At 30.0% G+C, this 26,981-nt stretch overlaps 14 protein-coding genes across 14 annotated transcripts; 11 read left to right on the top strand and 3 right to left on the bottom strand.

The window, feature by feature from the left end:
- Positions 1 to 841: 841 nt before the first annotated feature.
- BX663DRAFT_514469 (uncharacterized protein) lies at positions 842 to 4,243 on the bottom strand. The gene is made up of 9 exons (XM_051528318.1): positions 3,881 to 4,243; positions 3,607 to 3,769; positions 3,454 to 3,500; positions 3,279 to 3,345; positions 3,140 to 3,206; positions 2,913 to 3,079; positions 2,652 to 2,796; positions 1,963 to 2,568; positions 842 to 1,868 (listed from the first exon to the last, which is right to left on the bottom strand). Exons 1-9 carry the CDS (start codon positions 4,183 to 4,185, stop codon positions 862 to 864), a joined length of 2,574 nt encoding a protein of 857 aa, XP_051381439.1. The 5' UTR covers positions 4,186 to 4,243; the 3' UTR covers positions 842 to 861.
- A 620-nt stretch (positions 4,244 to 4,863) lies between these two features.
- BX663DRAFT_514466 (uncharacterized protein) lies at positions 4,864 to 6,747 on the bottom strand. The gene is made up of 7 exons (XM_051528317.1): positions 6,468 to 6,747; positions 5,917 to 6,361; positions 5,770 to 5,862; positions 5,503 to 5,678; positions 5,341 to 5,430; positions 5,157 to 5,273; positions 4,864 to 5,094 (listed from the first exon to the last, which is right to left on the bottom strand). The coding sequence occupies exons 1-7, from the start codon at positions 6,696 to 6,698 to the stop codon at positions 4,969 to 4,971; spliced, it is 1,278 nt and encodes a 425-aa protein (XP_051381438.1). The 5' UTR covers positions 6,699 to 6,747; the 3' UTR covers positions 4,864 to 4,968.
- Positions 6,748 to 7,357: 610 nt separating this feature from the next.
- BX663DRAFT_437364 (DNA replication factor) lies at positions 7,358 to 8,521 on the top strand (the record flags this gene model as incomplete). The annotated part of the gene is made up of 3 exons (XM_051523228.1): positions 7,358 to 7,508; positions 7,572 to 8,231; positions 8,298 to 8,521. 3 exons carry the CDS (start codon positions 7,358 to 7,360, stop codon positions 8,519 to 8,521), a joined length of 1,035 nt encoding a protein of 344 aa, XP_051381437.1.
- A 227-nt stretch (positions 8,522 to 8,748) lies between these two features.
- Positions 8,749 to 11,591, top strand: BX663DRAFT_514452 (uncharacterized protein). The gene is made up of 7 exons (XM_051528316.1): positions 8,749 to 8,803; positions 8,859 to 8,975; positions 9,071 to 9,538; positions 9,651 to 9,696; positions 9,815 to 9,960; positions 10,038 to 10,910; positions 11,006 to 11,591. Exons 2-7 carry the CDS (start codon positions 8,865 to 8,867, stop codon positions 11,135 to 11,137), a joined length of 1,776 nt encoding a protein of 591 aa, XP_051381435.1. The 5' UTR covers positions 8,749 to 8,803; positions 8,859 to 8,864; the 3' UTR covers positions 11,138 to 11,591.
- On the bottom strand, positions 11,219 to 11,572 carry BX663DRAFT_553249 (uncharacterized protein; the record flags this gene model as incomplete). Its single annotated transcript, XM_051531431.1, has 2 exons — positions 11,219 to 11,325; positions 11,428 to 11,572. The coding sequence occupies 2 exons, from the start codon at positions 11,570 to 11,572 to the stop codon at positions 11,219 to 11,221; spliced, it is 252 nt and encodes an 83-aa protein (XP_051381436.1).
- A 182-nt stretch (positions 11,592 to 11,773) lies between the features above and the next one.
- Positions 11,774 to 13,581, top strand: BX663DRAFT_514446 (nucleoporin complex subunit 54-domain-containing protein). The gene is made up of 3 exons (XM_051528315.1): positions 11,774 to 12,937; positions 12,990 to 13,235; positions 13,314 to 13,581. Exons 1-3 carry the CDS (start codon positions 11,807 to 11,809, stop codon positions 13,428 to 13,430), a joined length of 1,494 nt encoding a protein of 497 aa, XP_051381434.1. The 5' UTR covers positions 11,774 to 11,806; the 3' UTR covers positions 13,431 to 13,581.
- Positions 13,582 to 13,783: 202 nt separating this feature from the next.
- On the top strand, positions 13,784 to 14,938 carry BX663DRAFT_514442 (60S ribosome subunit biogenesis protein nip7). Its single transcript, XM_051528314.1, has 5 exons — positions 13,784 to 13,888; positions 13,962 to 14,048; positions 14,160 to 14,298; positions 14,379 to 14,519; positions 14,606 to 14,938. The coding sequence occupies exons 1-5, from the start codon at positions 13,833 to 13,835 to the stop codon at positions 14,723 to 14,725; spliced, it is 543 nt and encodes a 180-aa protein (XP_051381433.1). The 5' UTR covers positions 13,784 to 13,832; the 3' UTR covers positions 14,726 to 14,938.
- Positions 14,939 to 15,323: 385 nt separating this feature from the next.
- BX663DRAFT_514438 (mitogen-activated protein kinase HOG1) lies at positions 15,324 to 17,685 on the top strand. Its single transcript, XM_051528313.1, has 10 exons — positions 15,324 to 15,346; positions 15,425 to 15,730; positions 15,790 to 15,837; positions 15,904 to 16,033; positions 16,120 to 16,163; positions 16,261 to 16,360; positions 16,428 to 16,475; positions 16,546 to 16,774; positions 16,858 to 16,937; positions 17,068 to 17,685. Exons 2-10 carry the CDS (start codon positions 15,675 to 15,677, stop codon positions 17,452 to 17,454), a joined length of 1,122 nt encoding a protein of 373 aa, XP_051381432.1. The 5' UTR covers positions 15,324 to 15,346; positions 15,425 to 15,674; the 3' UTR covers positions 17,455 to 17,685.
- A 1,458-nt stretch (positions 17,686 to 19,143) lies between these two features.
- Positions 19,144 to 19,652, top strand: BX663DRAFT_531864 (uncharacterized protein; the record flags this gene model as incomplete). The annotated part of the gene is made up of 2 exons (XM_051530411.1): positions 19,144 to 19,367; positions 19,433 to 19,652. 2 exons carry the CDS (start codon positions 19,144 to 19,146, stop codon positions 19,650 to 19,652), a joined length of 444 nt encoding a protein of 147 aa, XP_051381431.1.
- Positions 19,653 to 20,356: 704 nt separating this feature from the next.
- BX663DRAFT_437307 (UEV domain-containing protein) lies at positions 20,357 to 21,255 on the top strand (the record flags this gene model as incomplete). The annotated part of the gene is made up of 4 exons (XM_051523224.1): positions 20,357 to 20,395; positions 20,460 to 20,544; positions 20,621 to 20,856; positions 20,944 to 21,255. 4 exons carry the CDS (start codon positions 20,357 to 20,359, stop codon positions 21,253 to 21,255), a joined length of 672 nt encoding a protein of 223 aa, XP_051381430.1.
- On the top strand, positions 21,105 to 22,306 carry BX663DRAFT_108196 (Vps23 core domain-containing protein). Its single transcript, XM_051521485.1, has 3 exons — positions 21,105 to 21,719; positions 21,795 to 21,897; positions 21,997 to 22,306. Exons 1-3 carry the CDS (start codon positions 21,268 to 21,270, stop codon positions 22,063 to 22,065), a joined length of 624 nt encoding a protein of 207 aa, XP_051381429.1. The 5' UTR covers positions 21,105 to 21,267; the 3' UTR covers positions 22,066 to 22,306.
- A 1,012-nt stretch (positions 22,307 to 23,318) lies between these two features.
- On the top strand, positions 23,319 to 24,285 carry BX663DRAFT_514429 (glutathione S-transferase). Its single transcript, XM_051528312.1, has 3 exons — positions 23,319 to 23,433; positions 23,511 to 23,950; positions 24,019 to 24,285. Exons 1-3 carry the CDS (start codon positions 23,379 to 23,381, stop codon positions 24,163 to 24,165), a joined length of 642 nt encoding a protein of 213 aa, XP_051381428.1. The 5' UTR covers positions 23,319 to 23,378; the 3' UTR covers positions 24,166 to 24,285.
- Positions 24,286 to 24,427: 142 nt separating this feature from the next.
- BX663DRAFT_487596 (uncharacterized protein) lies at positions 24,428 to 25,109 on the top strand (the record flags this gene model as incomplete). Its single annotated transcript, XM_051524758.1, has 3 exons — positions 24,428 to 24,718; positions 24,798 to 24,887; positions 24,963 to 25,109. The coding sequence occupies 3 exons, from the start codon at positions 24,428 to 24,430 to the stop codon at positions 25,107 to 25,109; spliced, it is 528 nt and encodes a 175-aa protein (XP_051381427.1).
- A 667-nt stretch (positions 25,110 to 25,776) lies between these two features.
- BX663DRAFT_514421 (40S ribosomal protein S19-A) lies at positions 25,777 to 26,914 on the top strand. The gene is made up of 4 exons (XM_051528311.1): positions 25,777 to 25,820; positions 26,270 to 26,404; positions 26,489 to 26,672; positions 26,754 to 26,914. The coding sequence occupies exons 1-4, from the start codon at positions 25,784 to 25,786 to the stop codon at positions 26,833 to 26,835; spliced, it is 438 nt and encodes a 145-aa protein (XP_051381426.1). The 5' UTR covers positions 25,777 to 25,783; the 3' UTR covers positions 26,836 to 26,914.
- The last annotated feature ends 67 nt before the right edge of the window (positions 26,915 to 26,981 follow it).

Raw genomic sequence — 26,981 nt, 5'->3', positions numbered from 1 at the left:
TGTAAGTTGGACAGTTAATAATAGCCAAGTATATATTGTCCACATAGGTAGAATTTACTGCCAAGTTAAATGAATAGTCAATATTAAATCATATAATATTCAGTATTGCACTAGAAAGTAGTATAGTTGATATTTGATAAGCAAAAGTTGGAGAATATATAATTATATAAATATTACTTTACCAGTATGTCATGATAACAAACATAATTTAACTTTAAAGTATTTATACTTGTAAGATTAAATAAGCTATACTTTTGCTACTTTCTTTCAAGTAAAACTAAAAACTTATCTAGTAATAAGGTTCAGCATGGAAAGACCATACGTAATTGATCAACTTTCATCAACAGCAGTAGTACGAAATGCAGCAGAAGATTACTTGTGCCCAGTCAAATAAACTAATGAATGTTAATATAGATTATTTTATTCGTATTCAAAAATGAAAAAAAAAATTGTATATGCTCTAAAATAACGACAGTAATAAACGAAAAAAAAAATAGGATTTTAATCGGTCCACTTTTTTTTTTTCTTCTTTTCTTTTTTTCTTTTGTCAATGTTACAGTGACACATTTGAAATAAAAAGTTAAAATGATCGAACTGTTGCTTCCTATTTGCTTGTATTAAATATGATAGTAACACAGTCTCTACCAGATTTACACAAAATCCCTGTTCTTATGTAACAACGACTTTTGAATATAATAATAAAAAAAAAAAGGATAGAATAGAATAGTTATTAAAAATACTGTTTATTAAATTGTTTACGTATATGGCAAGTATATAATACATATATTTAGTGTGTATAAATAAAATCTATAAAACTTAAAAAATCTACATACATCTAAAAAAAAAAAAAAAAAGGAAAATCTAAACTTGATGAATAATAGAAGAAAATGAAGGCGACCTTGTGAGTTTAACCCCTTGTTTTGTGTCATAACAACTTAAGTCTTTAAAATGTGTAGTTAAGCTGGCTCTTCTTTTAGGCGGAGGAGGTGATAATTGAAAGTTTGTATCATAGGCCATAATTTCAGGCTCATGACGATGATAGGATGGTTTTTCGGGATAACTTATTTTTTGCTCTGTTGCTATCCTTTCTTGCGGATGAGGGGAAGGGGCAATTGGACTTACTGGGCTACTGCATGTAGCAACTGGATGTTGAGGATTTGTCGAAAATAATTTAATGTCTTCTCCACCATAAGTGAAATGTTCAAATAAGAGACCCTCAAGGGATTTTAGTTTTTCTTCTTGTGGTGGTTGCTCCTCATGAGCGTTGTTTATGGATGCAGGTATATTCTTACTTTGGCTACGATTTAAATGAACTGGTATGATTTTTTTTTCAGGACGATTTCTTTTACTGCTTATACTATGACTGCTATTGCTACTCACAACACTGCTATTTGATTTTATAGATGTTAAAGTAACGTTACTACTACTACTATTACTACTTGTCGTTGCACTTTTTCTTAATGCCTCTAAACGAGAACCTGATCTTTCATAGTGTTGTGGAGTATGAGGCTGAGACTGGCTTGAGCTTCGTCGTCTTAGTGATGGTGTATGACTCGTGTTAGTATTAACCGAGGAAAGGTGACGACGATTGTTGACACTGACATGTGAATTTGTCATGATATTATGGGAGGACAAGACACTAGAAGAAAAAGAAGTCTTTGTACGAGAGTGCTGTAATAATGATGACGAACGAGAATTATAATCAGAAGGCAAATTAAGCTTTCTTGGAAGTCTACCTAAAACTTGCGATGAATTAATAGAACCCTGGCCTTGTACAATACGTAAAAACTGTTGTTCATCAAAATATTTGAGTGCTGCCCATGAAGGATTTAAAAAGGAGAATTTTTTCTTGATATTATTTAAATTTTCTATAGCATTGTTATATTATTAGTTTTATAAATATCAATATAAATACATATATATGATATGTATATGCATGTATACATCTGGATAACTACTTACGTTTGCCTATACCACCATGTTCAAGCATACCATGAAGTGGTTTATGTGGTGCGGGTAATGTTCCCTTTGTACCTTGCTTAAGAGGTAATTTACCCTTGACTAATCGGCAAATATTACGAGCAATACAAACACCAGAAATCGTGGCGGCATAACCTGTTTTTTCTTCAACGACATTTGTTACATCACCACCAGCAAAGATATGGTTATACTTGTAATGATCGAGTTGAAGCGTGGGTTTCACCTTAATTCGACCCCAGGCATCAATACAATTATCCAAGGAACTATCTGTTGAACTTGTGAATAAATTATTGTTAGGACGTGTACCAGTGGCAATAAAGACCTTATCAAAGCCATAATAAACACGTCCACTAGACCCAAGATAACTGTTTGCATTTGTAGAATCAAAGTCCAAGATTTTTTCATTACAGATCACTTTAACCCCAAGGTCTTCTAAATATTTACGTGCCACACTTTGTTGACGGACATCACTTCTATTTACTACATTAGAATGAGAATCAACAAGAGTAACCTCCTTTTTAGGATGTGCACCAGGAAATCGATGCTGAGAGATCTCGGAGGCTAGTTCACAACCGACTAAACCACCACCTATATAATTGACATATGATTTTTTTTTTTTTAGTTTACAAAAAAAAAATGATAGAAATTCTTTTTTTTTTTTTTTTCGTTACCAATAATTAAGACAGAACGTGCTTTTAAGAGTTCCAAGTAAGATTCTTCTAAACCAGACATACGATATAAGGATGATGTATCAGTTGATTTCAATTGCGAAGAGTATGCGCTACCAGTAGCTACAACAAGATAATCGAAAGTAATCTATAAATGTATATACACATGTGTATATTAGAATAGAACTATAGAAAGGGGGGAAGGGGGGGCATGGTAACACATGTATATTATAAATGTACTTGATATTAAAAATAAAAACGTACCACTTCTTGATTTACAGTTACAGTTTTTCCTTCGTTGGAAAGATCTTCTGCAAACCCAATGATGACCCTTCCATTTTTTACATATGCATCATGACGGACTCGAAGAGAACTCGTTTGCTCAGGATTAATAATTTTCTTAACGATACCTGGAGTGTATTCAAAAGAATCTATATATATATATATATTAGTACACTGTATTTATAAATAGTATGTCATATATGAACAACCTTTTGTGTCAATTAATGTAACATAAAAACGTGGCATTTGGTCGAGTATTGAGGCAACGGTAAAGCCCTATTTAAAAAAAAAAAGTTAAATGATTTGTTAAAAAACATTTATGTAATTATATAGTATGTTTAAACTTACAGTAAAACCACCGCCAACAATAACAACACTAATTTGCTGATTTTGAATTTTACTAGGACTTACATTTCTATATAATAAAAGTTAAATAATTTTTTTTTTTTTTTTTTTTTTTTTTTTTTTTTTTTTTTTTTTTTTTTTTTTTTTTTTTAGGGGAAAAATAGGATGTAACAATTACCCAGAATGAAGTTCCATAGTTCGTGCAAATTCCGCCAGCTTCACTTTCTATAAAAATAATATAATAGAAAAAAAAAAAAGGGGGACGGAGAAATAAATAAATAAACGGGATAAAAGTGAAAAAAAAAATTTTTTTTTTCTATTAATGTAATACCAGTATGTCAAGTACTTGTGCCTCGGTCTCTTCTAGGATGGTGACAGCATCTACTCGATCAACAATTGCCCATTCTAATGACCGTATATCATCTCTTACTTGATCTTGTGTAGTTACATGGAGTTCTAAAGGTGATCCATGAGCTAAAAATGTTTTATAAATTCTAAAAAGAAAAACAAAAGAAAAGGTTGAATATCAAAAATCCAGGAACAAGAAAAAAAAAAAAAAAAAAAAGAAAAAAAGAAAGAAAAAAAAAGAAACCTTTTATTTATACCTATGGAGTGTTGGTTCAACTGATTTTGGATCTGATTCATGTTTTAATTGTGTAATAGCTTCAATAAATAATAAATTTTCATGAGACCATGTTTGTCGAAGAAAACATTCAAAGGCGCATAGCAATTTTGGATTTGAAAGTACTTGGCTTAATGTAAAGCCTGATGCATTAGCTATTGTATTAGTAGTTGTATTTGTAGTTGTTGTTGATAAATGATCGTCTAATGAACTTGCTGATGAATATGTCGAAGATGAAGATGATAGAGAACCTTGTGATATTAAATCGTCATGTATATAATGTACCATAATTAATAATATAAAATAAAGTAAAAGAAAAAAACAAATAAAGAAAAAGAAAAAAAAAGTAAAAGAAAAATAATAATTAAAAAGATAAAATGTCAAATTTATGTTTATTACTACTATTTTTTTTCTCCTACCCCGCCTCCATTTAATATTTATCTTCCGTATAATAACTCCACATTTTCCTAACATGTGTGGGCTAGGGAGTTTAATGCTGCTTATGAAGACAAATTATAAAATATAGTCTCCTATCTCCTTTTTTTTTTATATGAAAAGATTTGTGTGGTTTAATGGCATGATTATTTCCTCCAATCGGATATAAAGGGAGTATATAATGAGAGCTTTTATTTTTTATTTGTGCAACTTGTACAATGTACAAGGATGTACCGACAATACCCACTTGTCATTACATAAATAAATAAATAAATTTACATATGTCATTTTTAACATGATGTCCGTGTACATTCATCCTTAACTTAATATACAGAAAAAAAAGCGGAATATTTTAATACTAAACTATCTATAGTATATATTAATGTAGTAGGAAAAAAAAAAAAAGATAAATATTTAATCTTCTATACAGTAAAATAATTATATAAAGAGTGTGGATACAAACATATATATTTATATGCTGGGCGTGTGTGTGTGTGTATTAAAAAAAAAAAAAAAAAAAAAAAGAGAGAGAGGGGAAAGGAATTGAAAGAAGATGGAGGAAGAGAAGGGTGGATATTACTGTTTAATCTATAAAGTGATGTATAATAGTGTATTATTTTATATTATAATGATTGGTTACCAAACAGGTCTAGAGTCATGTTTAGCCATGTCAATAATTCTCCAGCCATTAGTAATAGGATTTTGAAGATCTTCAGGCTCTTTAGTTAGTACACATGCATAAGTTACTTGCTCAATAAGATCCTGTATAAAAAATAAATTTAATAAAAGTTTATGTTTTAAATTAATTAATTATATAAATATACCTCTTTCCCGTAGACAATTTCCCCACTCTTTGCATTACGGAAAACAATAATCTCCTGAGTACGGAAAGACAATACTAAAACAGGCACATCATTTTCTAAGATCTTTGCAGCAACTAACTAATTTTAAGCAAGCAATAGAGATAAGTCACATTTTGCAAAACAATATTATTTTCTAATATCTTACCTCAATATCACGCAAGTCCTGAATCTTACAATCACTGATTAATCCTTGTTGCATTTGTGCTTGAATAACAGCAGTTAAAACATTATATGTCTAATAATAGATCATTTTTTTTTCTTAAAAAAAACCCCTTTCTTGATATGCTTTAATACTTTAATTACTTACTGCTTCAGAACACCATAATTTCAATGTTTCAACATCACCCTTTAAATAGGCTTCCATCAATTCAGGGATAATAAATTTGCGAGCATCTGTCATAAACTTATCCATATTAAATCTAGGGTCAATTGATTGGAAGGCACGAATTGCTTGTGCTTGATCTGATTCTTCAAATAAAGAGCCTAAAAAAAAAGAGAGAAAAAAAGAAAAAAAAAAGCTAAGTATGCATTTTTCACTTGTCTTCTTTTTTTTTCTTTTCAAAGCAATACTTACTAAATGCATCCGTAATACGATCAGTGAAAGCACGAGAATATGAAATAAAGATATTGTCAGATTCTTCATAAGACTTTCTCGCACGGAAAATACCTAAATTATTGAAAGTTATATTCATGTTCTGTCTTCATTCATATATCTTCTTACCTTGCATAATAGGACTATCTTCCTTAAATTTATTCCAACTCTCTTTCCATTTAGAATCCTTATGAAGCACCATATGTGCTCCAGCCTCTGGATTTTCATTTACTACCTTTGAAGCCCCATTATTTGCTGAATTCTTTGCTGCTTCTTCACGTAATTTACGTCTTGTCTCCTTATCAACAAACCCACCATATCGACCACTTTCATCTTTTAATACCGTCTTAAACGAGTCTGTGAGCTTACCCACTGCTTCACTATTTTTTATAGGTTCTGCTTTCTTATTAATCGTCTCCGCAGCTTTCTTAATTTTCTCTGAGGTATCCTTAGCAAATTCTGTTTCAGCAGCTTTCTTCAAGGAATCATTCACAGTCGAACCCACTTTTTCCGCAGCCTTTGATAATTTTTCCGTAGCTTGTTTTAAACGTTCTGAGTGAACTGTTTGTTGAGCCTAAATACACCACACACACACAAAAAAAAAAATACAATATTCTGTCAATTATAAACATTGGATGAATTCTTTTTTTTTTATATTTGTCTCTCCCTTTTTCTATTACCTTGAATAATTCTTTTGCTTTCTTAAGTGCTTCACTATCACTTAATCTACCAGACTCGTCTTGAAGTTTTTTTATATCATTTTTGTTTTTTGACATTTGTTCCTTAAAAGTATCCATAAATACTTTAAATGGTGAGCTGTAATGACGAACATTTGTCTTTTGATAACGTATCGTATTGACAAACAAACGAGCTTTTGTATTTGAAACTAATAAGGTTCTATAGGAATACATATTGCAGAAAATATAAATAAAAAAAAAGGGGGGGTAAAAGGTAGAAAAAAAGGAATAGAAAAGAAAAGAAAAGGAAAGAGTTTCCGGAATTAGCTTCGTGAAAGTCGGGTGGGGGTGGCTTGTAAATTCAAAAGGAAAGGGGAGGGACACCCTTGGCCAATATTAACAGTCCGCTTAAAAGATCTATCACTTTATTCATATTCTACTAAAACAAAAAAAAAAAAAAAGAAAAGCCTTCCGTGTTTTATTACGAATATGTATGGAATTATTAACTACTAAATCTCCTTTATATATTTCGATATTCATCAGCCTTATAAAGGTAACTTCAAATAGACGGGCAAGTTAACAAGAAAAAACATGAATTTATCAATAAATAGATTGACTATTCTTTATTTTGAACCAGAGGAAGCATATATTATTTGTGAATTCATTGAGGTATAAAAAAGAGAATTGACTATAAAGTTTTCATTTAGCATAAAATCTTATAGTAAAGATGTATAGCGACAATGGTGAAGAAGTCACTTTTTTTTTTGGGGGGGAGAAAGAGAGAGTTACTGCCCTTTTTTGGAAACACGAAAAAAAAAAGCAAGAACGCGTTAATAATTTTAATTTTATTGTTTTATCTCAAATAATACTAATAATAATAAAAAATGAGTCAAATGGATATTGATGTACCTGTAACTCCAAAAAATAAAGGAAAAGAAAAAGTTTTAAATATAACAGATGAATTAGACAATTTACCTTGGGTAGAAAAATATAGACCACAAACACTTGATGATCTTGTTTCTCATGAAGATATTACATCTACAAGTAATAACTAAAGATATATATATATATATATACATGTATTAAACTAATCTGAATAAAAAATAGTTGAAACATTTATTGACGCTAAGCGACTTCCTCATTTACTATTCTATGGCCCTCCAGGCACAGGCAAGACAACTACTATTCTTGCTTGTGCTCGAAAACTTTATGGAGAAAAGTTTAAAGCTATGATTTTGGAATTGAATGCATCAGATGATCGTGGTATTGATGTTGTTAGAGAACAGATTAAAAACTTTGCAAGCACACGAAATATTTATAGTTCTGGATTCAAGTTGATCATTTTAGATGAAGCAGATGCCATGACCAATCAAGCACAATCAGCACTACGTCGTGTGATTGAAAAGTATACAAAGAATGTTCGCTTTTGTATCATTTGTAATTATGTGAGTAAGATAATTCCAGCTATTCAATCGCGTTGTACTCGTTTTCGTTTTGCACCACTGACTATTGAGCAAGTGGAGTCTAGACTTCAAACCATCATTCATAACGAACATGTTAATTTGACAGAGGATGGTAAAAAGGCTCTACTTCGTCTTTCTAAAGGTGATATGCGTCGTGCTTTAAATATCTTACAAGCTTGTCATGCTGCTTATGATCGAATTGATGAAGCTGCTATTTATAATTGTACTGGACATCCTCAACCTCGAGACATAGAACGTATTGCAAAATGGATGATGACTGAAGATTTTACAACTGCTTATTCAAGTAAGTCATGCTTACATAAGATATATCTATATACGTTTATATATTTATAAATGATATGATGTATAGATATTGAAAAGTTAAAGAAAGAAGCAGGATTGGCATTACAGGATATTGTTAGTGAAGTTTATAATTATGCTCGTCTGGTTGAGTTCCCAGCAAAATCACGGATACTTTTATTACAAAATTTAGCAGATATAGAATATAGATTAGGCGAAGGTGCGAATGAACAGATTCAATTGAGTGCGCTTGTAGGAACATTTAAATTAGCTCAAGAGAATATTGTAGCATAATTTTATTTTATTTTATTTTTTATTATTATTTCATATGCTATAATAAATATGCGTACGACACAATATTAATTTTTGTTATGTTATGCAAATTTCTTAATATGGACGATTGTTTTTCTTTGATACGATCAAAAAAGGGATCAGTGTAGATAATGAGTAGTAGTCCCTATATCAAGTACTTGGTATACAAATATTGTTTTTTTTTTTTTTTTTTTTTGTCTTTTTTGTCTTTTTGGTCTTTTTATATACACATAATAAATAAATAGATATAACATACACAAGTGAGTAAGTGAATATAGAATCCTATTTTAGTATTTATAAATAACACTATGTATTCTAGTACAGGATGAGCACAATAACATTAAGTCAAGAAGATCAAAGAAAGATAAATTCTATCCGAAGAAAAGATAAAATGTGGATATATAAAAATCCAAAAGGTTTATTGTTACTAGAAAATGTACAAGTTGAATAAATAAACGTTATTTGATTTCCTCAAACTAAAAAAAAAAAAAAAAAAAAAAAAAAAAAAAAAAAAAAAAAATTGTCATGTAGGAATTAAATGAAAAGAAAAAGCAAAGGTTTGCTAGACACAGAGCTTGTCTTGTATTATCAAAGTCTACATCCAAAACGATAGATCATCTCGAGAAATCAATAGTCAAAGAAGAGATGAATTCAAAAAATAGACCCAAATTACATCATATACTGGAGCCAAAGAGTTTAAATATTCCCGTCGTAAAGAATGACCGAAAAAAAGAATTTAGCAATGATGAAAAAATCGAAACTAAAAGTTATAAAGAGAAGCAACAATTGCGAGCTTTAGATAATTCAAAGCAAGACAAATCTGCAGACCTGTCATCATCTAAGCAAGCATACGATAAAAGCTCTACTACTGTTGAACATAATTTTTTAATTGAAGCAAAACAAAAGCTATTATCAGCACAAAAGAGAATAGATACAACGAGTAGCGTAAAGAAGGCGAGTATGGAGTTGCCAGTAAAGAAGAAAGGTCTTGTTGTAAGTGTAATTATCAGTATAGATAAGAAGAAGAAGCAGCAGAAGAAGCAAAAAAAAAAAAAAAAAAAAAAAAAAAAAAAAAAAGGATGAATTTAACATATAGAATTTTATACTATAGTCTTCAGTTGTATCCGTTTTCGAAGTCCCCTCAACAAATAATAAAGGTAACCACTATAAAAAATAAATAAATAAATATTATATGTATTTATACATACAAACATACATACATGTATAAATATATAATGCATACTGTTTATACATCTTTTTACTAACATTAGTAAGATAAAAAACTATTAGTAAATGAAATTAAATCACCCATTGTGAGCAAATCTGCTAGCTTAATATCTTCAAAATCAATAGACTCAAATTGTTCTTTAAAACAAACAGAGTATATTGATGTACGATCGCCTGCTTCTACTGCAAGTTCTGTGAGTGAAAATTATATACATATATAAAAATACACATATTTACATGTACTTATATATATTTTGTTACTTTGATGTAGACTGCATTAGTAACTCCATATACTCCCACAACAAAAAATAATGTCTCTTATTTTTCGCTACCTTCTCATCATGAAAAATATCAATCTGATTTCAATGATAAAGTCTTTCAGCAAGAAGTAAACCAGTCTATCATCATTAATACAGTTGATAAAGACCAGGATACTGCTAAAAATGATGCCTCTATTAACATGTATCTTCCACAGTTATCACCTGAAATCTCTTTTTGTAATGATGATACTATTATGTCAGATCTATCTGAATCAGAAGATCATGATACAATCCAACAAAAGCAGGTAACATCTTCTTTCAGGGAGAACAACAAAAAACGATCCCATCTCAAGAAACAGGTCTCCTTTTCAGATCAAATGCTAACATATATTCCAGAACAACAATATGATAATCATTCTCTGTCCTCCTGTAGCAGTTCTTCCTCATCTGCTTCTTCTGTCGATACTCCAGCGGCGTCTACAAGTGAATCTACTATTCTTCCTGTTCCAATCATGCATGATACAGAAGTAAGCTCAAATCGTCTTTTAAATTTTTCTCATACTATTCGCAATGAGTTATCGAATACCAAAGAAGCACTTATTGCAGAAGGGAAAGTAAATGTAACATCTTCTCGAAATAAATTTGTCCCTGTCGCCATTAGAAGCGCTAGTAACAAGCTATTATCAAAAACTGACGGGAATACTAAACAGAATTCAATTGTAAATACAACTCCTCAGCGGTTATCAAACAGATTATTAAATATCTTTCAGTCAAAAGCCTCAAATAATGCTGTAACTCATACTTCATATGTAGCAAGTAATAAGCAGTCTACAAAATTGCACGAGTGTTATCAACAAGCACCACCAGCACAGGAATTAATACATGTAATTGAATTATATAAAATATATCTCTCATACATCACTCATTTATCCTTCTCTTCTTCCTCTTGCCTTTTATTTTTATTATTATCATTATTTAGCTTACAAAAACTAGACCAAGAAAGCCTCCAAGTTTAAGAAAACCCACTTATCCAGCAGCAACAGCTCAACCTAATTGGAGAATAAAAGCTACTAACAAAAAGTACGAATTTGTTCGAACAGTACAATCCTAATTTTCTTGCAAATTAATAATAAAACTGCATCAAAATTATTTTATTATATACAAATTCATTTAGTTTTTTTCAGTCCTTTTTTTAATCTCTGTTAGTTGCCTCATTTGTAGCATCACTCTCTGTTGTCTTAGGGGGCATAGGAACATCACTGAAATCATCTTGTTTAACTGCTAAAAGAGAATATGCATCTACATAAAAATAAAAGGAATTATTATTGCTATCATACTTAAATAAAGGTGAGGAGTAGAGGGAGAAGAAGAAGAAATAAAAAATGGCTAAATAAGACTTACAAACACCTCCAGTAAATGTTAAGAGACCGGCTAAAGTAAGCATGTTACGAACGGCAAATGGCTTACGTGTTCTCTGCAAAGCAGGTGTAAAACCATATCCTTTTGTTGTTGAATAAAGTTTTTCTCGACTGGGCTGATGCTCCATTATAATGTAGTTTATTTAAAGAAAAACAAAACAAAACAAAACAAAAGAACCTGCCCTTGTTTGAAAGCAATAATGCAGTATGATTACGAGCCAATGAAATACAAATAAATTATAGTGACTTAATTTTCTTGTTATTAACAATTTTTTTGTTGGTATCAATATGAACGGAATTAAAACGCGTATTTCCTTTTTTTTTTCAAGAAAAAAAAAAAAAAAATAGACAATTAAATAAACATGGCCTTTTCATTGGGAACAACCAATCCTTCAACTAATACGTTTGGAGGATTCGGTACCACTCAAACATCTACAGCAAATACTGGATTCGGTACTCAAGCTTCAACGGCCCCATCAACTACTGGATTTGGTGGATTTGGCACAACATCAACATCAACACCTGCATTTGGAACTAATACTGCTACTTCTACACCTTTTGGTGCTTCCACTGGGTTTGGTAATGCAACATCAACTGCGCCAAGTACAGGATTTTCTTTTGGAAATACAACCCCATCTGCCCCTGCTACGTCGGGTACTGGGTTCACCATTGGAAATAACTCAACTACTACTACTACTACACCATCCACTGGATTCTCATTTGGAAATAGTTCAACAGCTCTTAATACCTCTAAACCTGCTTTTGGAGGCTTTGGTACAACAACAACAACTTCAGCACCTTCTACGGGTTTATTTGGATCAACTGCTACAACTAATACTGGATTCGGAGGATTTGGAGCTAATAAGACAGGTTTTAATTTAACAACAAATACAGGAGGTAATAATAGTCTTTTTGGAGCCAATAAACCTACCACATCACTTTTTGGCAATACAGGATTTGGATTTCAACAACAGCAACAACAACAAAATAGCAATGTTGTAAATCAACAACGAGCACAACAACTTTACCAAATTTTATCACAAATAGACCAAGAAGAACGAGCCAAGTCCAAGACGACTATTACAAGTGAAGATTATAAGCCTGAACATGTCTGGCATGCTTTAGCATTACTCAAGAGTTGGTGGGATCCTAAATCGCCTCATTGTCGTTTTAAATATTATTTTTATAATGTTGTTTCTCCACAAGAAGTACAACTTTATCAGAGGCCCGCTGACCATGATGAAGCTGCATGGAATGCTGCACAAGCTGCGAATCCAGATCCAAAAACGAGAGTTCCAGCATTGGCTATTGGTTTTGATGATGTGCGTAAACGTATGGAAGAGCAACATAAATTAAATGAAGCGCATAATGCTAAATTAGAAGAAATCAAAACAATCTTGAATAAAATTCAAAAGATGAGTCAATTGGAAACACCAGTTAAATTAGAAGAATATAAACGTAGACACATGCAAACGACACAAAGAGTAATCAAGGTAAAATACACACAAATTTATATACATATACATATTGCTTACAATTATATAGTTTTTAAAATATGCACAAGTTTTACGTAATAAGGGTCTAAGTATAACACCTGATGAAGAAATGATGCGAGCAAGGCTTGAGAATATTCAAGAACAATTACAGCGATCCGACCAATTCCGTAGTAAATTAAGTCAATTATGGGCTCAGTTACAGCTTATTAAAGAATCAGGGAGAAAGTATGGTAAGATTGATGGAGTTGATGAATGGGATGCTGTGAGTGAAGAAAATATGAATGGTATTACAAAGGTAAATAAAGAAGAGCAACTCCCTCCATCTTGTCGAATAGGGTAACTAACTCTAGACAATTTATCTTTTTTTTATTAGATTTTACAAGAGCAAAATAATGGCGTAGAGCATATTATTGAAGTACTTGAAACAGATGCAAAAGAAATTGATAATCTGAATAAAGCTTGGAAGCATCAACAGCATATTAATTACTAAATAAAAATTCTTGCAATAATAATAATAAAAAGGAAAAAAAAATATCCATTTAAAAGAAGCATTTTTATGTAATAAACGTGAAATCCTTCTTTTCTTAAAAATCAATACCTGAAATATTTAGAGGTTTTTTGTGAATACATAAACATTGTTATTTGATCTTCTACTACTACTATAAATAAATAAATAAATAAAAAAAAAAAGAAAACTAAGCGGACATTTAAATTAATTTATGCCTTCAATCATCATCACTTCTTACTACTCCTATTGACTTGAGGTTAAACAGTCAAACGTGGCTTAGGTGTTGCTGTTCCTAATTTTTTCACAAACTGGACTTTTTTATTTTATTTTATTTATTTTTTTTTTGTTTTTGTTTTTTATTGTCATATATTATACTATAATAAAATGCGTCCATTGACAGCTGAAGAAACTACGACACTTTTCGAAAAACTTGCTAAATAGTAAAAGTGGACACTATAAACACATATTTATTTATTTTTTTTCGAAGTATTAATCTTTATTTCATGTGATTAGCATTGGAGCAAACATTAAACATTTGATTGACAGACCTGATGAAACATATTGTTTTCGACTTCAGAAAAACAAAGTCTATTATCTTAGGTACCGATGAGTAGATATATATATACATATACACAAAAGCTCACAGAATGGATAGATTAATAAATGAAGAATTAAAAAAAAATACTAATTTTACAACCTTTCCATTATTAGTGAATCGATGATGCGTATGGCAGTTAGTGTTGGACGTGATCAACTTGGATCAGTTGGAGTTTGTTTTGGTAAATTCACAAAGACTGGAAAATTCAAACTTCATATTACTGCTCTTGATTATTTAGCACAATATGCCAAAGTAAGTTGAAAGAGGAGAGGAAGCCAAAAAAAGAAAGAAATAGAGTTATTTATGGAGTTTTTTTTTTTTTTCTTATCTAGCATAAAATTTGGATCAAGCCAAATGGTGAAATGCCCTTCTTATATGGAAATCATATTGTGAAAGCACATTTAGGTCGAATTACAGACGATACCCCAGAACATACTGGTGTTGTTATCTTTTCCATGACTGATACACCATTGGTAAAATTATATTAGTAAAGAAGAAAAAAAAAGGGGGGGAGAGAGAGAGGGAGGAGGATGTATTATATTGATTTATGTATCATTAGGGCTTTGGTGTCACTGCACGATCAACTATGGATATGAAAAAGCTTCAACCAACAGACATTATTGTGTTCCACCAAGCGGATGTTGGTGAATATCTTCGTGAGGAAGATACTTTATTTTAATAGAGAATAAAATAGTATTGTGTATAGAACATTTGTTTGCCGTCCACTCAAAGGTGTACAAAGTTTAAATTAAAAAGTTTATTATTAAATTTAGTTTGGAATCAACTTAATTCGAACCAGGAATAATGATATTATTATAATATATATATTTATATTTTTTTTTTCATTCTATAAAAATAAAGGCCTTTTAATAAACAAACAGTTATTAATAATCATCCTACACATAAACTAGTTGAAATAAATATTAATTTAATAAATTTCAGTAAAATGGAAAAAAAAAAAAAAAAAAAAAAGTCTAATTTAAGTTTTGACTTATTAACACAATTCCTGAAAGAACTTGTTGTGGTGATCTTTAAAAAAAAAATACAAACGTATCATATTCTCTTTTCCCTCCCTCCCCCCACAAGTGAATTTAATTTTGTTATTGGTTAAAAAAAAAATAGCCCGGTACGCATAACGTCATAATGCTACAATGACATCAGTTTCCTTTTTTTTTTGGGCACTGTACAAGATCAATCATCATCATTATATGGTAATACATTTTTTTTGTATTTTTATTTTATTTTATTTTATTTTATTTTTTGTACCTTTCTTTTCTATTTATCATTTTTTTTTCTTTTAGTAAGTATTATTATAAAAACATAATGAAATAAATAGAAGCTATTAACATTTTATATTCTTTTCTTAAAAAAAAAAAAGGAAAATTTCTTTTTTGATTAAATACAAGTAAGTATAGCATGGCTGAGTATAAAGTAGAAAAGGGCAGGTTTTTATTGAAGAATAGAATTATGTTATTGCTATAGAAAAACAGAAAAAAAAAATATTATTTAATTATTTATATATATCATTTACTTATACTTTTTTTTTAATTATTATTATTTCATTTTATTTCATTTTATATTTTATTTGTATTCAATAGAGAGTCTATTATTTATATATTTATACAACAATGGCTGAATTTGTTAAACTTTCGATCTTTGGTACTATATTTGAAGTAACTACCAGGTAATTTTTTTTTAATTTAAACAAAAACGAGTGATAGTTTATTAAATGTGCTGGATTAGATATGTTGATTTACAACCTGTGGGCATGGGTGCATTTGGTCTGGTTTGGTAAATAAGACTTGGAATGATCATATTCAATAATCATATTTACTTATTTAAGTTTGAATACTACAGTTCGGCTAAAGATCAATTAACCGGTATGAATGTTGCTATTAAAAAGATTATGAAACCCTTTTCGGCCCCAGTATTGGCAAAGAGAACATATCGTGAATTGAAATTACTAAAAGCATTAATGCATGAAAATGTAAGTAGTTATCTACAAGATGACTAATATGTATGTATAATGTATTAATAATTATGTGTATTTATATATGTATATATATGTGCTAGATCATTAGTTTAAGTGATATCTTTATTTCTCCTTTAGAAGACATGTAAGTCACCTATCCCTTTTTTCTTCTTCTTTTTTATTATTATTATTATTATTATTATGTACAATAAGCATTAAACATATTGATCATATTATACTAGTTATTTTGTTACAGAATTACTTGGTACGGATTTACATAGATTGCTTCAATCTCGCCCTTTAGAAAAACAATTTATTCAATATTTCCTGTATCAAATTTTGGTATGTGTGTACAAAGAGTAATGTTGGATATATGTATATTTATATACTTTTTTTTTTCATTATATAGAGAGGCTTAAAGTATGTTCATTCAGCCGGTGTTATTCATAGAGATTTGGTATTATAAAATCTATCTATCTATCTATCTATCTATATCATATAGACTGACATATTATATATATATATAGAAACCTAGTAATATTCTTATCAATGAAAACTGTGACCTAAAGATTTGTGATTTCGGTCTTGCTCGTATTCAAGATCCCCAGATGACAGGTTATGTATCGACTCGATATTATCGTGCTCCTGAAATTATGTTAACATGGCAGAAATATGACGTCGCTGTGGATATCTGGAGTGCAGGTTGTATATTTGCAGAAATGCTTGAAGGAAAGCCTCTTTTCCCTGGCAAAGATCGTAAGTCATCCAAAAAAAAAAAAAAAAAAAAAATATAGTGTCGTTTCAGATTTAAATGAGTCCTCACTTTATAATAATAATAGACGTTCATCAATTTTCAATTATTACTGAACTTCTTGGAACCCCACCTGATGATGTAATTGCTACTATTTGCAGTGAAAATGTAAGTTAAAAATAAATACATGTGTGTGAGTGTGAGTGTGAGTGAACATACATACATACATACATACATACATACACACATATATATACACACATATATATACACATATATTAATCAAATCAATGTATAGACACTTCGTTTTGTTAAAAATCTTCCTAAACGTCAGCCTATCCCATTCAGTCAACGCTTTGCTGGTCAAGATCCTCAAGCAATTGATTTACTAGAAAAGATGTTAACCTTTGATCCTCGTAAGCGTATCACGGCCGAAGAAGCATTGTCTCATCCTTATTTAGCCCCTTATCATGATCCTACAGATGAACCAGTGGCACCAGAGAAGTTTGATTGGTCCTTTAATGAAGCTGATTTACCTGTAGACACATGGAAAGTAATGATGTATTCTGAAATTTTGGATTTCCATAATGTCGATAATGCAGATACAGCTAATTATCTTGGAACACCTATTACAGGAGGCATGTTTGAAAATAATCAGGGCTATATTCAATCCCAACCACAGTAAACAGTATTCCAACTACTCACTCTTACTTACTCTATCCTATCAATTGAAAAGAGAGGAGAAGAAGAAGAAGAACAACAGCATACTATTCACAAAACTATATAAATATATATATTTATAATCTTTTTATATTATAATATTCTTCAATTTTTTGTCCTTTATCCCTCTTTTTTTTTAAAAAAAAACTTAACAATATAATATATAAAGCACTATTACTCTTTTTTTTTTCATTTATTTATTCCAGATACCATTGGATTAATTGAGAACATACAGCCATGTTATTCGAGAAAACATTGAAAAGATATATTAGGAAAGAGAAACAAGTAAGCGGTGAATAATATAGTTTCTCAACGACTCAATTGTAATTAATATCTCTTCTTATTAAGTTTAAAAATGACAGTATATATTTAGAATAGGGTTATTGATTCGATAAAAAAAAAGGGACATTCAGTACCGTATGAGTCAGTTTGTTAATTTAAGACATGGAAGATAATTTTATTTTTTTTAAAAAAAAAATAAAGAGTACAAGTTATCTTTATTTATATAAAAACAACACAGGCCAACGCTACTATTCTTATTATTCACATGTCAGTTTAGAAACAGAAGAAAATCGTTACTATTCCTAAATGATAGACCACAGTTAAGAGTTATTATATTAGACACCTTTTTTTTTTTCCAAGACGTAAAAAATTAAAGTACGACATAATTTCAATTAAAAGTATGTGCTTCTGATTTATAGCGTTATAATAATACTTGAACCGTTTTTTTTATTTATTTTATTTTATTTTATTTTATTTTTTTCGCCTTTATCTTATTCTGTTTACTTTTATATTATTGATGCCAACTACAGTTTCAAACTTCCAAGATGAATTAGAATCTATACCCGAACAATTAAAACTAATTCAGTGTGTTACCATCTTACAGACATCCTCTGATCTCCACAAAAATAAAGAAGCCCTAAAATATTTACGCAAAAGAGCAACCAGTCAACACGATATAGAAGCAAAGGCTAAGCTGAGTATAGTGTATAATGAAGATCATCTTCCTCATCTTGTTCGAGATGCCGCTGAAGCTAATCTGTGGTCTCGCAGCATTTTTGATAAACAACTTTCACAGGCATTAGAAGCATCTGCCTCCATCTTGTCCGAAATTGACACTCTCAGTACGTTGCATTTCCTTCAATCGATTACAAAGACAGAACCGACTGATGATTTGATGGCATGTTATTATTTAACTGGATTATTATATACACAAGATATTGGCCTTGAACAATCGATGGAGACAGGCATTCATCTTTTGAAAATTGCCGCCACAAAGGGGAAGGTGGCAGAGGCTGGATGTGAATTAGGAAGGATATATGGGGATCGATACAAATATTCGTTGAATCAGCCTATAGAATCGATGCATTGGTTTCATCGAGCATTTGAGTGTGGATCAACACAGGCAGTCGTTGATCTCGCCTATGGCTTCTTTGAAGGAAGAAAGGAGATACAAAAGGACGATGCACGCGCTTTAAGGTATGCAAAGGAAGGTACATTATTATTAAATGACAAGTATTGTCAATACATCGTGGGTCATCTTTATTTGAAAGGGAAAGGGGGTAGTGGTGATGCTCAAGAAGCGGTTCGATGGCTTCATGCCTCTGCTCAACAGGGCTTTGCTGTGGCTATTGAAGAGGAAGCATCTGTTTATATGTATGGCCATGGTAATGTAAAACAAGACTATGAAAAGGCATATCAGTGCTGTATAAGCCCCTCTGCTCTTCATATCCCTTTCTGCCAAGCGCGCTTAGGGGACATGTATCGAAATGGATGGGGTGTGGCACGCGATTTTCAAAAGGCATTTGAATATTATCAAAATGCAGCCAGTCAATCCAACTCGCCTTATCCTTATGCTCAACATATGCTTGGTGAAATGTAAGCTTTCATAATCTTCCTCCTCATTATTATAAAAATTTACATTATTATTATTACTATTAAAGGTTTCTGCATGGTGAAGGTGTACCAAACGATTTAGCCGTAGCTAAAGAATGGTTTCAAATTGCTTCAACACAAGGTTATGAGCCTTCACAAATGAAACTTCAACAAATTGAATTACTAGAAAATAATATGATTACATTACAGCAAAAGCAAAAGCAGCAAGAACAACCTCAAGAAAAGAGATCAAGTCGATGGTCTTTAAATTTTTTTAATAAAAAATAAAGAGAGTTATTGTCATTTTTTTTTTCCTTCTGCAATTGTTAATATTATGATTCCAGCCATTGACTAACATCAAGTATATATATATACATCAGAATGATTAAGCTAAATGAATACTTGGTATGATTCTAGATTATGTCTTTTTTTTTTATTTTATTTTCTTCTATATGCATATGATTTATTTTGGTGTATAAAACAGAATAGACTTTTTTTTGACTTTTACAATAATTTTTATATTTTAGGATACTTTAACTCGAAGGTCAAAGAGAGTCTTTTATAGGATTACTGTAAACAAGTTTTTGAAGTTGAGAATAGAGTAACTTTACCAGTAATAAAGTAACCCTTTTAATTTATATTTATTTATTTATACAGTCACTCATTCATTACAAGCAAAGAAGCTTTGGTATATTAAAATGAGGAAGAGTGTATAAAAGGCTTATTTCACTACAATCACCCTCTTAATTATTCTTACAAAAAAAAAAAAAAAAAAAATCACCCAGGTTTATGCCAATTACCGTCTGAAATTAAAATGTTTGCCGTTTACAAAAAAAAAATGAAAAAAAAGAAAAAAAAAAAAAAAAAAAAAAGATTAAAATAGAAGCTGATATAGTGAGGATTTACTGTACACTTCAAGTAAATATAATCTTTTTATATACATTTATATAGAAAAAAAATATAAACTTTATACATTTATTACATAATACTTTATGGACATTAAAAGTTGGTTAAGAACAGTATTACAACATGTAAATTGAAGATTAGTTGATTAAATGATCATTTCATTAATTATTCTTATTTTTTTTTTCTCAGTATCAAGACCCTGATCGAACTTTTCGAGATGTGGATTCTGTACTTCAAACATATTTATCATTAAAACCCAAGATGGATACGTATAGTATGTCTATCAATTTAATATTATATATACATGTATACAGCTTAATGACTTGCCCATTGCTTTATTTCATGTTTAGCATCCAATGATGGAAATACACAATTACTATTATGCTTACATGGTACAGTTCCTATTACATATCGTTCAGTTCCATACAATATACCTGTTGCCTTTTGGATTCCTAAAGAATATCCAAAGGTACCCCCTATTCCGTATGTAAAACCAACAGCCAATATGTTTATTAGAGAAGGTAGACATGTCGACAAAAGTGGTTTATGTTATCATCATTATCGATCATCATGGTCCAATGATCAGGTAAGAGATGAGAAAAAGGGGGTGAAAAAAAAGAAGAAAAAGATTCGAATTTTGCTTATACGAATCGAATATATACATATATAATAGAAACATACATTATTAGAACTTGTTGCTATTTTACAACAAGTCTTTGCTCAAGAACCTCCTGTTTATACCAAACCAACTACAAGCAATTTAGGATCACCACCACCACCACCACCACCACCGCCACAACAACAACAACAACCAAAAGAATCACTTTTAGATAGAGTTTCAATTCAAAGACAATCCATCTCGTCTCTACCCGTTATGGGTAACAATAGTCCAGAGGTATCAAATTGGATGGGAGAAAGTACTGCTTTATATAATATGAATCAAGGTTTAGCAGTAAGTGGATTATATATGTATATGTATACATAAACGAATATACTAATGATTAGAAAAAAAAAAAAGGCCTTGAATTTAAATTCAAATTCAAACGTAAATCTATCAAAATCAACTTCGCTTCCAATAATAGCAACTACAAGCAATATAACATATCCTCAACCACGCTTATCCATGAATTCACCTGTTTTAATGACAAAAGAGGATGATATTCAAAAAGCACTTTATAGAAAAGTAACAGAAAGATTACAACACTATAATGTATCTATTTCAGGCGATATGGATAAACTATTAATTCAGAATCGACAGTTAAATGAAGGGGAACTGTGTATTGAGCAAGAGTTTAGAGCATTAAATGACATTAAGGATCGATTAAAGTATAATAACTCAATATTGGAAAAGGGATTAAAGGAAATTGATCCAATTATTGAAAGAGTCAATTCTATGCCTGATGTACAAGTAGATGAAACTATATGTGGAACGACTGTAGTTGCTAATCAGTAAATAGAACATTAAAATGAAATGAAATGGAATACTACGAGTCTATTAAAACTTCTTTACATATATGTATATAGGTTATTTGAATTAGTAGCTGATGATAATGCAATTTCAGACACAGTGTATTTCTTAGCTAAAGCGCTTAATTCAGAAAGAATTGATTTAGCAACATTTATGAAGGTAATTTTGTTTGTATGCTTGCTTGCTTGCTTGCTTGCTTACTTACTTACTTACTTACTTACTTGTTAATATAACAATTTATGTTTAAATATAAAATAGTATACTCGAATGTTATCAAGGGAACAGTTTATGAAGAGAGCATTGATAAAGAAGATTACTCAAACATGAATATAATACTAAAATAAACCATTCTTCATTTGAATTGTTTAAAGTATCTATTCATGTCATTTAATATGAATAGAAAACTTCCTTTCCTTTTTTTTACTATATACACACACTTTCCAAAAAAAAAATATATACATATACTTCACTCAATGATAGTAGTTTTATTGATAAGGTTTCATAACTACTATTTATTCCTCTTTAGCATCTAAATGTTTCAATACTAATTACAAATCCCTAATAAATCATGTGCAAGTATTATTAATAATAAAGAAAGAAAGAAAGAAAAAGGACACTTCTATTATTAAGTACATGAAAATAGACGCGTTTAGAATTGATTTATATAGATATGAATGTCTTTTTTCACACTTTGTAAATAAGAGATAGAAATTCTATATTTCTTGTGTGTATGTTTTTAAGCTTTAGCACTTATCTAATTCTTTTTCTACGATAATAATTACCCTCCATTATCGGCGATAATTTATTAGGAGATAATAGTAATTATTCATCATCTTCTTTTATTAATCATCACGAAACAAAAAGGAATATGATGTCGAAACCGGGTTTATATGTTCCGTTAAATCTGTTTGGTCAGATTTTTAAAATCCGTGTTATGCATCATAAAACCCCTTTATTCATCTTCTGAAACACGAATCTCTCCTATTGAGGAAAAAAAATCTGATAAAGTTAACTATGCTCTTTTTTGTTTGATTTTAATAGCGACAAAAAATCATATCTTATTTAGATACATATATAAAAAAAAGATAATCAATATGTATAGAGTTTATCTATACTTATCTATCAAACCTATTTATAGTACAAAAATGAAAAAAAGTAAATAAGGATGAATTTTATAATTGCAATACAGGCTTATTTTTTTTTCATAAAGAGGAGAAGGCATGTTTCACTTTATTGAAATATTATGAATAGAATAAGATATTGAATTACTTTCTTTTTTTCCTATAGTTATTCAGCTTATTAATAATTAATTTACATATATTCTTCCCAAGAAGAAAGCAATTCTCTACATTATTTTAACGAATTAAATCCATGTATAAATACAATAAAAAAGAAGAAGAAGAAATACGTGTGCTATTATTTAAATAGAAAGAAATGGAAAAGAAGAAAGCATTTGTAATCTGCGTAGTAGTATTGATTAACAAAACAAAAAAAAAACAAGCGGAGATTTAATCGGTTAAAGCGATCCATTTTTGCATATACACACACATTTATATAAATATAGGATGCATGAAAGCTCGTTTGTTCATCTTTACTTTATATTGATAATAAATAAATTAAAAAAAGGCTCTCTTAATATCATGTCTGAATTTGAAGGTTGCAAGCTCTACTACTTTGAACCCCTCCTCGGTCATCGTAAGTATAATTCATAGTACATAGTTCTTTATCTATTATGAAGACTTAAAATCTTATTCCTTCATCTTTTATAATAGCTACCTATGGACGTGCTGAACCTATTCGACTTTTATTAGAAGATGCTGGTCTCAAATATGAATACATTAGAATCGCCTTTAAAGACTGGCCCAAGACTAAAGAAAACTTGATTGATAATGGTTCTCGTGCCCCTACCTTACCTTATATAACTACAAAGAACGGGAAGCTTTATAATACCATGGTTGCCTCTATGAGAGCTATTGCCAAAACCCTCGGTAGTGAAAAGAAATATTATCCCGAGGATGCTGAAGACCAATACTTGGCTGATGTCTACTGTGATCTTAGTTTGGATTGGATGAATAAACTTTTATCCGTTAAGCTTTTCGGACAAGACGAAGCTGCAAAGAAGGACTATATGGATCAATATGCTCCTAAACAACTTGCTAACTGGAATAATATCCTTAATGATAAAAACGGTCCTTATCTCTTGGGTGACGAAGTATGTATTTCATAAATGAAAAGATAGATAGAAAAAAAAAACGTTATTTATTTATTTATGTTGTTTAGATTTCATACAGTGACTTTTTCCTCTATAACATGTTAGAAAATGAAGGATTTGTTGACAACTTGGATGCTGAAAAGTATCCTCATCTTGTTACTTTTATAGAAACTTTCAAGAATAGACCTAATCTTAAGAAATACCTTGCTGCTTAAACATGACTCATAATTCTTATCAGAAAAGAAAAAAGACGCTTTAATTTTAATATAACTTATTCCATAATAATAATAATAATAATAAAAGGTGGCTTAGTCCTCATTAGTAGAAACAATACATCTATTCTCTTTACTCGCTCTTTTTTTTTTTTTTTTTTTTTTTTTTTTTTTTTTTTGGGACGATCCAAGTTCTTTTCCATGAAGTAACATTTTTGATAAATTCATTATATTCTCCCCCCCCCTTTTTTTTTCCTTTCAGATAATGACAGTTCATGAATGTAAAATTGTTAAAATACTGGATAAAAACATTATATTTAGAAAATGTAAAAGTTGCTCAAAATCAATCGTTCGAAAAAAGACAAATGATAAAAATGTTGATAGTCTGGATGTCTATTATTGTGGACATTGTAAAAAAGATGTTGATGAATTTAAAGTTAACTATAAATTAAATTTGATTTGTATAAATGTTCTTGAAAACACTATGGACGTATTTGATGTTTATGACGAAATAGTTGAGTCAGTAATGGGATGTACAGCAGAAGAACTACTAGAGGTTAGAATCACGTTGAAAATAAAAGAAAAAAAAAAGGAGGAGGGCATATATTGACATTAACTTGGAAAAAAAAAAGTAGTATTTGAAAGAAGATGCAAGATTATTAGATAAAATTGAACAGCAGTTTAAAGGACTCTACTGCACTTTAGAAACGAAGAATCGAAAAAGGGTAAATAAAAAAGAGTAAAGTTAGATGAAAAATTATTCATTTTCCTCTTTTTTTATTTTTCTGTTTTCTAATAAGGATCAAGAAACAAGAGACCAAAAGAAAAGGGTTATCAAGCTTAAGCTCTCTAATGATTTAAAAATGATTGACATTTTAAAAAAATTACAACATGAATATGATTCTTCTCTGAATGCTATTAAGATCAATGACTTGTTTAATAACTGATTAAAACTCTCAATCCTTGATTAAAAAAAGGTTTTTTTTTATTGTTGCAGTAGATATATGAATAAGAAGATTACTCTTGGTAATATTGATTATGAATTTCTAAAAAAAAAAAAGAAATCAAATCATCTTTTGATCAAGCTATTTGGTCCTTCTGTGTTTAAATAAACATCCTATTCTTTTGAATGTTGATATCTGATTATTAGTAAAGATAATCTCTATTTCCTAAAGAAGCACACAGATAATGGCTACTACATATCTATAAAAGTTTTTTTTTATAAATTATCCTTTTTTCAAGTTACCAGTAAATTCCTTTTACACTATAGTTAGCTACAAGTTAGAAAGCTCATTCTTTATATAGACATATATCTTTTATAAAGGTGAGGCTGTCTTCTTTAACAATAGATACAAAAATACAAATCAAACCAAATCAAATCAAAAGTGAATATGCTCAATTCTTTCACCTGTAACATGCATATACTCAATAAATTATGCTATAAAAAGAAAAAATCCTTTATACACCCCAACTTTAGTAAAATATCATCAACTTTTAAAGGTCCGCACTATTTTTATTGGCTTAGAAAGGCTCAGGGTTACAAAAAAAAAAAAAATTTTTTTAATTATATGTCCAAGAAAAAAAGGCGGAATTGAATTAATCCTTCTCTTTCACTATCATTATGGCTGGTATCACTGTTAAGGACGTCAATCCTCATGGTAAGCAAACATTAAACTAATAATTTTTCAATTATCCCTCCTTCCTCTTCCTTTTTTTTTTCTTCACTATTTTTTTTCATACAAAAAGGAAAAAGAGTAAAAGATATATAAGTTCATTATTTTTGTTACAGCAAGAAAAGAGAAAATCATTAGATCAGTTTTAAGACAATTATTGGAATTAGACATTATAAATTCTAATTTGAAGAGAAAGTAATTGAAACTTATGAACTATTCTTTTACTCTTTTCTTTTTGTGTGTTTTTTTGGTTATTTACTTTGATATGAGCTACTTACTGTCCATTTATACATGGTTAAACTCATCTATAAAAAAAAAGGAAGAGTATTTTGGGTGGCTTAGCTCATCTCATTTCAACTTTTTTTTTTTTTTTTTTTTTGCTCGTACAAAATTTTAAATATGACAAACAACTCATTTAAAAACAATATATATAGCTTTTATCAAGGCTTACGCTGCCTATCTTAAGCGTACTGGTAAGCTCGAAGTTCCCAAGTGGGTTGATCTTGTCAAGACCGGTACTTTCAAGGAATTGGCTCCTTATGACCCTGATTGGTATTACATCCGTGCTGGTAAAGTATTTAAAGAGTTATGGGGGAATTAGAAGCACATTATATTAAGCAAGTTTTTGTTTTGTTGAAATAATATATTTATAGCTTCCGTTGCTCGTCACATCTACATTCGTAAGTCTGTTGGTGTTGGTGCTTTGAACAAGGTTCACGGTGGTACTGTTAACCGTGGTTCTCGTCCTTCTCACCACGTTAACGCCTCTGGTTCCGTTAACCGTAAGGTTCTTCAATCTTTGGAAAAGATTGGTGTCCTTGAAAAGGATAAGAAGGGGTAAGTTCAATCCATTCCATTCCTTCAGTCAGTCCTATCTATTCTTACACTTTTTATTTTCTTTCTTTAAAACAAAAATAGTGGCCGTAAGATTACTCAAGATGGTCAACGTGACTTGGATCGTATTGCTATGACCCTCGCTGAAGAATCTGATGAAGAATAAATTTCTTTTTGTTTATGTTTTTTTTTCACTCACTCTCTCTTTCACTTTAATTGAATAAAAGAATAATAATAATCAATAATTTCATGTTACATCGTTTATGTATGTGTTAGGATACATTTTGGATACACAAAATAGTAATTGTAAAG

The sequence above is a fragment of the Cokeromyces recurvatus genome (assembly GCF_025118155.1).
Source record: "Cokeromyces recurvatus strain NRRL 2243 chromosome Unknown BX663scaffold_18, whole genome shotgun sequence".
Taxonomy (NCBI): domain Eukaryota; kingdom Fungi; phylum Mucoromycota; class Mucoromycetes; order Mucorales; family Mucoraceae; genus Cokeromyces; species Cokeromyces recurvatus.
Note: the sequence above shows the minus strand (reverse complement) of the source record. Positions and strands in the feature narration are given on the sequence as shown.

Bases quoted from the DNA above. Each gene is read 5' to 3' on its own strand.
- BX663DRAFT_514429 (XM_051528312.1), top strand. From the start codon at position 23,379: ATGTCTGAATTTGAAGGTTGCAAGCTCTACTACTTTGAACCCCTCCTC. The intron at 23,434-23,510 runs GTAAGTATAATT...CTTTTATAATAG, and splicing joins TGAACCCCTCCTCGGTCATC to CTACCTATGGACGTGCTGAA. The intron at 23,951-24,018 runs GTATGTATTTCA...TATGTTGTTTAG, and splicing joins CTTATCTCTTGGGTGACGAA to ATTTCATACAGTGACTTTTT.
- BX663DRAFT_514452 (XM_051528316.1), top strand. From the start codon at position 8,865: ATGAGCACAATAACATTAAGTCAAGAAGATCAAAGAAAGATAAATTCT. The intron at 8,976-9,070 runs GTACAAGTTGAA...ATTGTCATGTAG, and splicing joins GTTTATTGTTACTAGAAAAT to GAATTAAATGAAAAGAAAAA. The intron at 9,697-9,814 runs GTAACCACTATA...AACATTAGTAAG, and splicing joins CCCCTCAACAAATAATAAAG to ATAAAAAACTATTAGTAAAT.
- BX663DRAFT_514442 (XM_051528314.1), top strand. From the start codon at position 13,833: ATGCGTCCATTGACAGCTGAAGAAACTACGACACTTTTCGAAAAACTT. The intron at 13,889-13,961 runs GTAAAAGTGGAC...TCATGTGATTAG, and splicing joins TTCGAAAAACTTGCTAAATA to CATTGGAGCAAACATTAAAC. The intron at 14,520-14,605 runs GTAAAATTATAT...ATGTATCATTAG, and splicing joins CCATGACTGATACACCATTG to GGCTTTGGTGTCACTGCACG.
- BX663DRAFT_514466 (XM_051528317.1), bottom strand. From the start codon at position 6,698: ATGTATTCCTATAGAACCTTATTAGTTTCAAATACAAAAGCTCGTTTG. The intron at 5,863-5,916 runs GTAAGAAGATAT...TCAATAATTTAG, and splicing joins AGATAGTCCTATTATGCAAG to GTATTTTCCGTGCGAGAAAG. The intron at 5,431-5,502 runs GTAAGTAATTAA...ATCTATTATTAG, and splicing joins AATTATGGTGTTCTGAAGCA to ACATATAATGTTTTAACTGC.
- BX663DRAFT_514446 (XM_051528315.1), top strand. From the start codon at position 11,807: ATGGCCTTTTCATTGGGAACAACCAATCCTTCAACTAATACGTTTGGA. The intron at 12,938-12,989 runs GTAAAATACACA...ACAATTATATAG, and splicing joins CGACACAAAGAGTAATCAAG to TTTTTAAAATATGCACAAGT. The intron at 13,236-13,313 runs GTAAATAAAGAA...TTTTTTTATTAG, and splicing joins ATATGAATGGTATTACAAAG to ATTTTACAAGAGCAAAATAA.
- BX663DRAFT_514438 (XM_051528313.1), top strand. From the start codon at position 15,675: ATGGCTGAATTTGTTAAACTTTCGATCTTTGGTACTATATTTGAAGTA. The intron at 16,476-16,545 runs GTATTATAAAAT...ATATATATATAG, and splicing joins GTGTTATTCATAGAGATTTG to AAACCTAGTAATATTCTTAT. The intron at 16,775-16,857 runs GTAAGTCATCCA...TAATAATAATAG, and splicing joins TCTTTTCCCTGGCAAAGATC to ACGTTCATCAATTTTCAATT.
- BX663DRAFT_514421 (XM_051528311.1), top strand. From the start codon at position 25,784: ATGGCTGGTATCACTGTTAAGGACGTCAATCCTCATG. The intron at 25,821-26,269 runs GTAAGCAAACAT...CAATATATATAG, and splicing joins TAAGGACGTCAATCCTCATG to CTTTTATCAAGGCTTACGCT. The intron at 26,673-26,753 runs GTAAGTTCAATC...AAACAAAAATAG, and splicing joins CTTGAAAAGGATAAGAAGGG to TGGCCGTAAGATTACTCAAG.
- BX663DRAFT_514469 (XM_051528318.1), bottom strand. From the start codon at position 4,185: ATGGTACATTATATACATGACGATTTAATATCACAAGGTTCTCTATCA. The intron at 3,501-3,606 runs GTATTACATTAA...TTATTTTTATAG, and splicing joins CACAAGTACTTGACATACTG to AAAGTGAAGCTGGCGGAATT. The intron at 3,207-3,278 runs GTAAGTTTAAAC...TTTTTTAAATAG, and splicing joins TTGTTGGCGGTGGTTTTACT to GGCTTTACCGTTGCCTCAAT.
- BX663DRAFT_108196 (XM_051521485.1), top strand. From the start codon at position 21,268: ATGATTAGAAAAAAAAAAAAGGCCTTGAATTTAAATTCAAATTCAAAC. The intron at 21,720-21,794 runs GTAAATAGAACA...ATATGTATATAG, and splicing joins ACGACTGTAGTTGCTAATCA to GTTATTTGAATTAGTAGCTG. The intron at 21,898-21,996 runs GTAATTTTGTTT...AATATAAAATAG, and splicing joins ATTTAGCAACATTTATGAAG to TATACTCGAATGTTATCAAG.